We start from the raw sequence: 11,450 nt of genomic DNA, 5'->3' as shown, positions 1-11,450 counted from the left end.
TTTATTACACCCATTAGTCACATGTTTGGGCTTTTGGGTCCATTAAGCATTATTAGGCCATTAGGGTTTAATAAGTCCATTAAGCCTCATTGGGCCCATTAGGGTTTCTTGGTCCCTTGTCCAATCATCCAAATGAGTCCAAACACCATCAAAGCACACCGCCACCCGACAAGGCGGCCGGTAGCGGCAAGAGGCGGCAGCCACCACCCTACGGTGGTGGTTTGAGATTTCTTTCCATTATTCCAATTTTTACAATTACAATGAGCTCACGAAATAACACACACACACACTATACTAAAATAAACACACATACACAGGCGGCACATGGCGGCAGCCACCATCTCACGGTGGCGGTGGTGGCATTACCGATTTTCCAGCCAAACAAAACACGCATACACACACTATTGATAGCAGCTTGTGAAATAGATCCAACCACCCACCTGGTGGCGTCCGACGGTGGTGATAACATGAAATGGCGGACAGCAGCAGCAAACACCGGTGGTTTGCGATGACAGCCACCACCTCACGGTGGTGGCGGTGGTCTCTTGATTCCTGCCCACAAAACGTACGCTGCTTCATTATTAGCTTCTAAAATGACCCCTAAAGCGAACACTCATGCATTCAACCACCTATAAGGCGGCAACACATCACCAGAATGTCACAGAAACGACGACCAATGGCGGCAGCGGCCCAAAACGGCGACTAAAGGGCTGCCAGCGGCAGCAACCGACGTATACGGTGCCGAATCACCGAGAATAGCGAAGGAGAGGAGTGGGAGAGGCGGAAAATGGGCTTACCATCGATTTTACGGTCACTCACGACCCTCGCAGCAGCAAAACCCCACTTGATCGTCGGTCTTGGCGGCCATCTCGATGAACACGCCGTTTACGGTAGCGAGGCTGCGACGGCGACGATCCTTAGCGAGGCAGCAGCGGTTGAACTCGTTCCAATGGTTGCGGCGGATGGGGAAGTGACGATCTAGGGTTACTCTTCAGCCATACAACAGGAGGGAAGAAATATGTTGGGTTAAAGTCCCGCTCCCATCAAACATAAACCTTTACACAATTGATGAGTTTAGTCCCTCCCCATTAGAAACTTTTCAACCAAGATCCGAAATTTACTGTTTAGACCCTCAACCTTAAAATCCTTACAACTTAGGTACAAAAGTTACCAAACATCCCCCAATATCTTAATTATGACATAATCAACCCCTCCACCTCATTTCCTTTTAAATTAATTCCAAGTAATTACCACAGAACCCTTGTCTTCATAAATATTTACAAACTGAGTCCGACTCTCACACTTTTAACCCCCGACTTCTAAAAATGTGGCAACTAACTCCTCGAACCCAACACTCTGCATATATAATTATTTATTTCAGGCTACCATTCGTTCATTAATTTATTTATTTAACTAATAAATAAACGGGGTTTTACAAAATTGAAGTTTAGTTTTGACTTTTTTAGTCAACATTGTTCTTCTAAACAATGATTTCATATGAGTGAGTGAGAGAGAGAGAGAGAGAGAGAGAGAGAGAGAGAGAGATTGTATATTAAAACAATTATTTTTTATTATTTTTTAAATAACAAAAACTCATAAATGGTTCATGAATAGTGAAATGACGAAAAGACCCTTCACTTAGTGGACAAAACTTGATGGAGTTAGCAATAAGGACCTTTTCTTAAAAGTTTTAAAACCATAGGTATGTGGTATGATGGAGAACTCACTAAACTTTGTGCTTACAGTTTCAGTTTTCGTTTCAGGCCCTTCTTCTTCGAAAGGAAATGAGCCGGCACGTTAGCAACGCATCACACACATGATTTTTCGCATATGAGATTCTTGGGATTTGTACTCTAACATTGTTACTATCTTATGACATGATTTTGAGACACATGATTTATGGTTTTTATGAAATAAGATAACTTGATGTTGTTTTCTATAATATGTTTTATGAATCAAAAGTGAAATTTTTGGTCTTGAATTTTGAGATGTTACAAGTGGTTTCAAAAATAGCCCATTAAGTTTTTATATTTCCAATTTTAATTTAAATTTTTGGTTGTAGTGGTATCGCGATTGGTGGTACTCTCGGGTTCAATAGGAAACATTCGATTAAGGTTCACTGGAAACAGAAAAGGGGAAATCATCATAAAATGTAGGTGGGCTTTGATTTGTTTAATGCTAATATGATTTGATCATGCCTTCATTCTCTCCGTCTCTCATTATTTTTTGTTTTTTTCTAATATACATTGTCACCTAAATACACATTAATTTTGATTTTTGGACGTTGGATCTGGTGTAAAACAAAGAATACCATGCACCAGACCACTTAACACTGCCACCATAACCTCACACCACTCACTGGTATTACCATGACAAGGTAACATTGTTTGTGTGTTTTTTGTTAATTGTCTGATGTTTGCCTTTTTACTCCTGCATAGTTTTTTTTCTTTTCAAATCATATAAGGAACATAAATTAGTTGATCAAGATTCTATTGAATGGAGGGTTACAAAAATTGGAAAGGAAATTGCAAATAAATGGTAATAATAAAATGTGAAACTATATTTTTAACTTACGTCTACTAATTTTATATTTTAATCCTTTAAATGTCTATATCTCTAAGTGTTTATGAAATAAATCCATAATGTGTTTCGTAATTGTTATGTGGTTAGGGTAACTAATATTTGGTGAAATTGAAAACGAAAGGAAGGAGTTTGCGATGAAAATATAACAAGAAGCAAGATGTATGATTCATTTTTATTGGCTAATGAAATGTTATTGGATGTGGGTGGTGTGTTTTACCTCACTAATTAATTGGTGCACACCACATGCTCGATGAAATGCAACATTGAAGAATACTGATTATTTTGCATTCAATATATCTGGTTTTGGATAGAAAAGTTACAATTGTGCTCTACGCTATCAATAGCGTGCTATAGCGGCGCTATAGCATTTTGCGGTGTTACTGAACCGCTATTTTGAAATAGCGCTTACGAATAGCGGTGACGCTGTTAGCGGCGTTATTGACCGCTATTTACCGCGAACCTCATACGTGCTATAGCAGCGCTACACCTGCTTTTATAATTTCGTACATATTTAGCTACTTTGACAAAGAAAAAAAAATACGATTGTTTGTTATTTCAATATTAAATCCTTATTTTTTTAACTAGTCCACTACACTTTTTGTCTTAACAAGTCCAAATAATAAATATAGTTAATTACAAACTACATGACAACAAATGACAGCTTCCTTTTTTCGTCTGTTTCAGTACTTTGAAACCAAGGACGACTTGAGTTGTGATGAATTTTGACATTTTTTTAGTTTTCATATAACTATATTAGAATATTATATATATATATATATATATATATATATATATATATATATATATATATATATATATAGATTATGTTGTGTTTTATATGATTTTTTATGATATTAATTCTGTATAGTATTAATAATCTGATATATAAATTTTGTATAAATATATAATATAAATTATACATAATATTAAAAAACAGCTATATCATTGCTATACCACCGCGATAACTACGATTTCAAATAGCGGCATGTAACCGCTATTGAAATTTCGACCGTGATAACTACTTAGGTTGTGCTTTAACTCTCGCACCAAAATGTAGTTCTTTTTGTTTAACACTTGTGTGTGGCTAAACAATGAACATTTTAAAGCATAAGAAAATGGGATCTATGATGCCTTAGTTTTTTTACTTATTGGTTCTTCTTAGGCAATGTCCATGCTGGTGTTAAAAGCTCTTTCATCTGTAACATTCGGATTTCCAGGTATCATATTTAAATTGTTTATTTTGAGTTATGAGGAGGGAATCGACGAGTTAACGCTTAGACTCGTCGAGTAGGATCGCGATTGTTGATTGGATTAATGAACGGACTTGACGAGTCGATGGGTGGGCTCGACGAGTCCGTGCTGTGGATGGAAACCCTAAATCCCCGGGTCTGTGGCCTATTTAAGGGACCTTATGGCCCTCATTTGTGGCTACCAGTCCATAGAGAGAAGCCCTAGTGAGCTTGAGCGCGTGGTGAGAGAATAAGGGCTATTTTGATCCTTGTTGGTGTGGTTTTTGCAAAGAAGAAGGAAATTCCATCAAAAGAAGGTCAGGGGGTTGCTATTCTATGGTTTCAAGCAAGGAACTCCATCTTTGAGGTATTAAATCGATCCTTCTTTTATTTTGGTGTAGAACCCTTGAATCTAGGGTTTTCTCTACCTTTTATTGGCTTGGATATGATGCTTATGATGTCCCTTTGAGTGCTAAACTCTGGATCTAGACCTTGAGAGGTCCAGAGAGCCCCAACCTCCCTGCTTTATGTTGTTCCATTAGAGATATGAACCTAGGTAGGAGTGTTCATTTGGACGGATTGGTTTAATCCGATCCGATCAAGTGAATCCAAATTAATTTTGGTTTTCAAAACGTAGATCCAAATAGTCCAAACTAAATTCAAATCCGATCCGCTCCAACTAAATTATAATTCGGTTGGATCGGTTTTTACAATTCGGTTTTCAAGAAACAATACATTTTTAACAAATATATAACTTTAGTATCAACTTACTCTATAATATAAACTAAAAAATATTGTTTAATGAGTTATAAACTAAAACTTATAAATAACTATCAAGAAAAATATATTATAGTTTACTACTTTATAGACAATTTTTTTTGATAAGAAGTACATATTAACGTATTATAATAGATGAAAAATTTTAATATATTAAAAGAATAATTTAGTACATTTATAATTTATTAAATATATATATTAAAAAGAACAAAATAATAAATTGTAATTCGATTTTTTGGACTATTCGGTTTTTATTTTATAAATCAAAACCAATCCGAAATCCAAAATAATAATTCGGTTTTGCTAAACACCAATCCAAAAATCCGAATATCCGAACCAAATAGTCCGATCCAAATTGTCCACTTGAACAATTCGGTTTTATCCAAATAGTGAACAGTCCTAAACCTAGGTTACCATTTTAGAAGCTATTTCACCAAAAGGAGTCTTATATGTGTTGCATGGGTGTAAAGGTTGAGCCTTTACGTAGTTATTGAGCTTTGGGAAGTTAGATCTATAGGTTAGAGAAACATATTTGACCTTAGAAGGTCATTTGAGTGTTGCCATGGAAGGAACTTGCCGAGTCCATAAGGAGACTCGACAAGTCGAGTCGGGTTGCCCCGCGATTCGTGTCCAGTGGTAACCCGTCGAGTGAAGGGTTAACTCGACGAGTCGAGTGAGGATTTATAAGGATTAAGGGCACGCATGGACTCGCCGAGTCACACGAGTGCACTCGACGAGTCTGGTCAAAGTTTGATAGTTGACTTTTGTTGACTTTTAGGGTTTGGTCAACACTTCGACTTTTGGACCATTAGAAGGGTAAAATGGTCTTTTAGCCTTCTGAGAGGACATTGGAAGGGACCAGTCTAGCCTGGAGAGCCGTTATTGATTTGAGATGATTGCTTATGTGTCTAGGCGGGGCTAGGTCATTGTCACGAGGTTCAGGGAATACCAAGCACATGAGTTACTAGACAACATACGTGTAGGACCGGAAGGTCTACCAGGGTTGGGACGGAAGTCCCCTGAGACACATGGGTCGGAAGGTCCCATAGAGCTATGGCCTTGAGTGGCGTATGTGTTGTATGTGGTATTTTGGGGAACTTACTAAGCTTTTATGCTTACATTGTTATGTGTTATGTGTTTCAGGTAGTAGCGAGGATCGTGGGAAGGCACCGACATGATCCGTACACACTGACAGATGATTTTATTCTATGATCTTGGGATATGTTTTATCATGATGACATTTGTTGAACATGAGATTTGATAATATTGTTGAATGAGTTTTATGTTGTTTGAAAAATGAAAAATTGTTTTAAATTTTTACGCCGTTACATCATCCGTTAAAGTGACCATCATTTGACATTCCTCTTGATAATGAAGTTTTTGTGAAGCCATATGGTCACCAGGTAAGCTTCTTAAGCCACGGTTATTATGTTTCTCTTTTCTATCATGCCTTTATCATTTTTCAGGTTTTGTCTGATTTTAAAAGTGAGATATTGTTCTAAATATTTGTGTTTTGCTTTCATTAGTATGTCATTTAGTTATGAATTAACTGTAACAAATAGCTATGTGCTCTTACACAAAGCTCAACTTGTACTTCACAACGTTCATAATGACCCCTGAAAGTAGAAATTATACCATTTATTTCTATCAGTTTACCTTAATGTATTTCTTTACTATAAGATCAAAAGTTGTGGTAGCAAGGAATGTTTCCAATACAAAAATCTAGGACAAAGCTCTAACATCGGGAGGTATTAAGTAGGCTCGACTGAATTCATATCACTTTCTGATAAGAGTGTTAATTTATGACACGACACGAAACAAAATTGGGACGAAACTGAAATTTGAATTCGTGTTCGTGTTAACTGTAAAAAACACGATGTCGTGTCGTGTTCGTGCTCAAAATTTGACACGATTTATCAGTTCTTTATCATGTTTTTCGTGTTTGTCGTGTTATATTTGATAAAGTATTCATTAAATAAACTAATTTTTAATATATGTTATATTTTTTCGTGTCGTATTGTGCTTTTCGTTTTTTAATTCGTTCGTTTTCGTGTTAGTTAAAAAAACACGACATTGTATCGTGTCGTGTTCGTTTACATAAAATATTATTGTGTCATGTCGTACCATACATAAACACGAAGCGATAACACGATTTGCAACCCCTACTTTATAAGCTTTTTGAGTACACTATTTAATATTTAATTTCTGTTGTATTGACAATTTTGAATATAGGTTGTAATGACTCTAAAATGTAAATGAGAGTTATTGGGTGGTTCGTATACCGACATTAATATAAGATATATTGTTATTGCTAGCAAAATGTTATTTATTTAAACTTTCCTTTTAATATATTGTAACTTTATAACATTATATAAATTTTGATGCTATCTATGCTAATAAATTCAAGTTTTTTATGTTGTTTCTTTATCAATTCTAACCTTGCAACACAAAAATTATTCCCTAGTTTAAGTTTTAAATTTAAATTATGTAATGTGTTTTTAAGTAATGAAAAAAATTTATTTATGTTTAATAGTTGTGTTTTTTATTTAATATAATATAAAAAAGATAAATAATATGAAATAGTAACCATTAAAGGTATTTTTGGTTTTCCTCAATTTTAAACTCGAAAAATGATGCAATGCCATCTTTCATTCCGTTTCTCTAGATTTTATTTTCGACACAAAGACAAATATCAGTTAGGCTATCTAGAGTGGTGCTTATTCCACGCGTGGAATGCTGAGGGGTACACCTTATAGACGTGTGAACACCGCTCACAAGGTGAGTGGGTTGGGTGTGACGTGGTTGACAAGACGGGTGAAGATGAACAATAGGAAATAAAGAACATCACCAACTTCACTTTCATTCAAATTTTCCTAGTTACATATATCGTCCTTGAAAATGTTTTTTATATTTTATTGTACCCTTATACTTATTATTAAATTAAAGTAAACCCATATATATATATTAAAATATGTTTTATTATTCTATGTTTTTAAAATATATATTTATGTTATAAACTATATTTTTTAATTAATTTAATGCTAAAAAAAAAAAATATTGTGTAGTTATAACCATTTCAATTTGTGGGTTTAGTGGGTTGGTGGTGATGTGAAGCTGGCATTATTAAATCGAGATGATTTTTTTTCTTTTTTTCTTTTTATCACACTATGTCAGTATCTGTTCATACTTAGAAGTCGCGTTGACTCGGATCCCCTGTCAAGCTCAAGCTCTATTTTGTTTCCAAGAAACATCTGCGTATCATAAAATCCATCCATCTCCTTTTCTTGTTTATTTTTATGTCGATTTCAGATTAAGCCATAAGAAATGGCTTTTTTGAAAGATCCCGATATTTCCCAATCCATCTCCACACTAGCTAATCTGGCAATATCTGTAGCACAAACCACGGCTAATTTCAAGCCAGAACTGAAGCTACTCGTTGTCACCTTAGAGAGGATTGCACCGATCATTCAGGATACAATTAATATGAATCAGAAACTAGATCGTCCAGAGGCAGAGTGGAAGATGCTAAGAGATGAAATGCAAAGAGCGATAAAACTTGTTAAGAAATGTTCCAAAGTAAAGTGGAATATCATCAAGAAGTCAGCCTACCGACAGAAGTTAAAAGATATCAACGGTAACTTCCTACGATTCTTTGAATTCGAAGTTCAAGCTTTGCAGAGTCGGAACATTAGGGAGACGCTTTTAGAGGTAAACAATGTAAAGCTGAAAATGGACAGTTTACCTTCGGATTTAACGAAAGATACCCGACTGAGAACAGGTGAGGTCGGTAATCGCAGTGGTTCTCTGTCGTCTTCATTCATAACAGAACAATCGAGATGTGAAAACATGGAAAGAGAAAAGTATGGTTGGCGGGTTCCAGCACTTCCGAGTGGAATTGTGCCATTTGACGAGCTGTTGGAGAAGCTGAAGGCGGAGGTTGTTGCAGGTATCGATGGTGGTGGTGATGGTAGTTCAATGGATTATGAGTATCTGTCGGTACTGGTTGTTGCCGCTCCTGGCGGGTGTGGAAAGACGACTTTGGTGAAAATGCTATGCCACGATCCTGGAATTGAAGGTAATCCATCACATTCGTGAATCATCTTTTAGGGTTTCTTTATATAGAAAAAACATTAGTTAGTGATGCTATCGTCTATTACATTCGAACAGAAAAATTTGGGGAGAATATTTTCTTTGTGACAGTTTCAGAAACACCCAATATGATGGTAATCGTCAATGATCTCTTTAATCCAAATTCCTCTGGTCCTCAATTTCTGTTTCAAAGCAATGAAGATGCAAAAATCCAAATGGAGAGCTTTTTGGATGAGAAAGTATCAGGTCCTATGCTTCTAGTATTAGATGACGTGTGGTCTGATTCCTTCATTGATAACTTTCGATCCAAGAATCGAGGATGCAAGATTGTGGTCACATCTAGGACTGCCTTTCCGAACTATGATGTTTTCCAATTGGACCCTTTAAACGAGAAAGATGCCAACACTCTCTTTTGCCACTCAGCATTTAGTGAAAGCGAATGGAGACCCAGTCCAACTATTAATGATGAGCTAGTGAATCAGGTATCTATTATCAATTTCAATACAATATATTTTAGCTGCCTAAAAATGGAGGTTTCTTTCTCTTGTTCTTTCTTCTTCTACTTGGTCTTGAGACTAACTTGTTTGTGTATTCCTTCCATGTAGATGGTAACATGTTGCAAGAAACATCCGCTCACCCTTTCTGTGGTTGGCAGATCCTTAAATGGGAAGGATGAGTCAGTCTGGGAATCCATGCTAAAATCTTTGTCTCAAGAAAGGTTGGTTCTAGATTTACACAAGGATGTACTTATGGGTCTAGAAAGAAGCTTTGAGGCCTTGGATGACGAATTCAAAGAATGTTTCTTGGATTTGGGGATATTCCCTGAAGATGAAAGGATCCCAATTAGCTCCCTATTGAACATGTGGGTGGAGTTGTACAACCATGATGATGATGGTGTGGACACCCTCGCCAAGATTTTTGATCTTAACCACAGAGATCTTGTCAATCTTATGGCCACAGGGTATGTGAGTCACCCTACGTACAGTTCTTAACCCAAAATCTTTTGAATTTTATTGTTGTAGTCGACTAATCCCGGAATTATTTAGTTTTGGGAATGATTTAGGAGCAACGGTTACCTTTTGTGACCAACAATTCGTGACACAACATGATCTACTGAGGGAGCTTGCTATTCACTTGAATAGCAAACTACCTTTACCACAAAGGAGTAGATTGATTATAAATGCACGAGGAGAAGACCTACCCGTACCCGCATCAATTGAACAATTGCAAGAACCTATGCAAGCCCGGATGTTGTCTATTTCCACAGGTTTTTATTCTTTCATAAATTGTAATTGTTTTAAAATGGAAGATGAGGAAGTGTGAGAGTTTGAATCTCAACGTCTTTTTATCAACCGATTGCAGGAGAGTCATTTTCCTCACAATGGTGGAACATGAAAGTCCCACATGTTGAAGTTCTCGTCTTGAACTTCATGTCAAATACATACACTTTACCCCGTTTCTTGGCTGGAATGCCAAAGTTAAAGATTCTAAATCTCTCAAACCATGGTTTATACCCTACAGAAATCGAGAATTTTCACCTTCTCAGCTGTTCATACAATTTAACAAGGATTAGGCTTGAACGTGTTGCAATAAGTAGCTCCATTTTACCACTCCTAAACTTGCAGAAAGCTTCATTTATAATGTGTAAAATCGGCAATGCTTTTGAGAAAGTCAGCACGAATACCTTGCCAGGATTACTGGAGCTAGAGATCGATTCTTGCCAAGATCTGGTCGAATTCCCGGGGACATTATGTACAACTGTGCGCCTCAAGAAGCTGAGCATCACAAACTGCATCCAGATGAGTGGATTTCCAGAAGAATTTGGCAACTTGACGAATTTGGAAACACTGAGTCTTGGTTCTTGTATGAAACTGGAAAAGTTGCCAGAATCGATCTCGGGGCTTCAGAAGCTAAGGATTCTCGACATTTCAGATTGCTTAAAGTTGAGCAAGTTGCCAGATGAAATAGGAAAGCTAGGTGGTCTACGAGTGATTTACATGACAGGTTGTACAGGACTTCCTCCTGATCAGCTGCCACCATCTGTAAAAGATCTATCTCATACACATGTGGTATGCAATGAACAAATCTCTTATCAATGGCGGGAGTTTCGTAACTTGGAGATACATCTGGTGGAAGAAGATTAACATAATCTTGATTTTTTGAAGCCCTGAAAATCATATATATGATAATCATCATTGGTCTTCATCTCAATTAAGTTCCCCTTGTTGCTGCAGCTGTTTAGTTGACTGTATCCTTCAAAACTGACCTAATAACATTTGCAACTTATGCCACCTCTAATCTTGATGATTTTCTTTTTCGTTGTGTTTAAGAGTAGTTGTCTTGTAAACGAACCAAAACAAACCATTTGGTTTCTCCAACCTGTCAAAGTTGAGGTTAAGTTGAAAGCATTGTATACGCAATTAAAGTTCTAGAGTCCTTGTACTCCAAGATAAAACATAAATATAAAGAAATAGTTTTCTTTGACGATTTTTTGGATGGAGAAAAGGTTGATTTTAATTTAACGTATGTTTGTTAGATTTTTTTTTTTTTTTTTTTTTACAAATAATACTGGTTACAATGATACAAAACTATAATAATACCAAAACAATGATAATACAAGCATAAATAGTAATTATATATTACCAAAAAATATCATATTTATATAATTTTTTTCAAAAACTCTTTAGATTTTCTATCAACTGTATTTTAAATAGTATTACAAAATATATAAAACAGTAATATATATATATATATATATATATATATATATAT

General features: G+C 36.0%; 1 protein-coding gene across 1 annotated transcript; it reads left to right on the top strand.

Annotated features, from left to right (window-relative positions):
- The first annotated feature begins 7,782 nt into the window (after window positions 1-7,782).
- LOC145017648 (putative disease resistance protein At5g66900) lies at window positions 7,783-11,165 on the top strand. Its single transcript, XM_078975639.1, has 5 exons — window positions 7,783-8,664; window positions 8,757-9,160; window positions 9,284-9,639; window positions 9,725-9,945; window positions 10,041-11,165. Exons 1-5 carry the CDS (start codon window positions 7,914-7,916, stop codon window positions 10,820-10,822), a joined length of 2,514 nt encoding a protein of 837 aa, XP_078831765.1. The 5' UTR covers window positions 7,783-7,913; the 3' UTR covers window positions 10,823-11,165.
- Window positions 11,166-11,450: the final 285 nt, after the last annotated feature.

The sequence above is a fragment of the Lactuca saligna genome, chromosome 9, assembly GCF_052625555.1.
Source record: "Lactuca saligna cultivar CGN05327 chromosome 9, ASM5262555v1, whole genome shotgun sequence".
NCBI classification, from domain to species: Eukaryota; Viridiplantae; Streptophyta; class Magnoliopsida; order Asterales; family Asteraceae; genus Lactuca; species Lactuca saligna.
The sequence above is the reverse complement of the archived record's forward strand: the minus strand, read 5'-3'. Positions and strand labels throughout refer to the sequence as shown.

What these genes read in the sequence shown, in the direction of transcription:
- LOC145017648 (XM_078975639.1), top strand. Translation starts at nt 7,914, where the DNA reads ATGGCTTTTTTGAAAGATCCCGATATTTCCCAATCCATCTCCACACTA. An exon ending in ATGATGAGCTAGTGAATCAG is followed by an intron (nt 9,161 to 9,283) that starts GTATCTATTATC and finishes CCTTCCATGTAG; the next exon opens with ATGGTAACATGTTGCAAGAA. An exon ending in GATGTTGTCTATTTCCACAG is followed by an intron (nt 9,946 to 10,040) that starts GTTTTTATTCTT and finishes AACCGATTGCAG; the next exon opens with GAGAGTCATTTTCCTCACAA.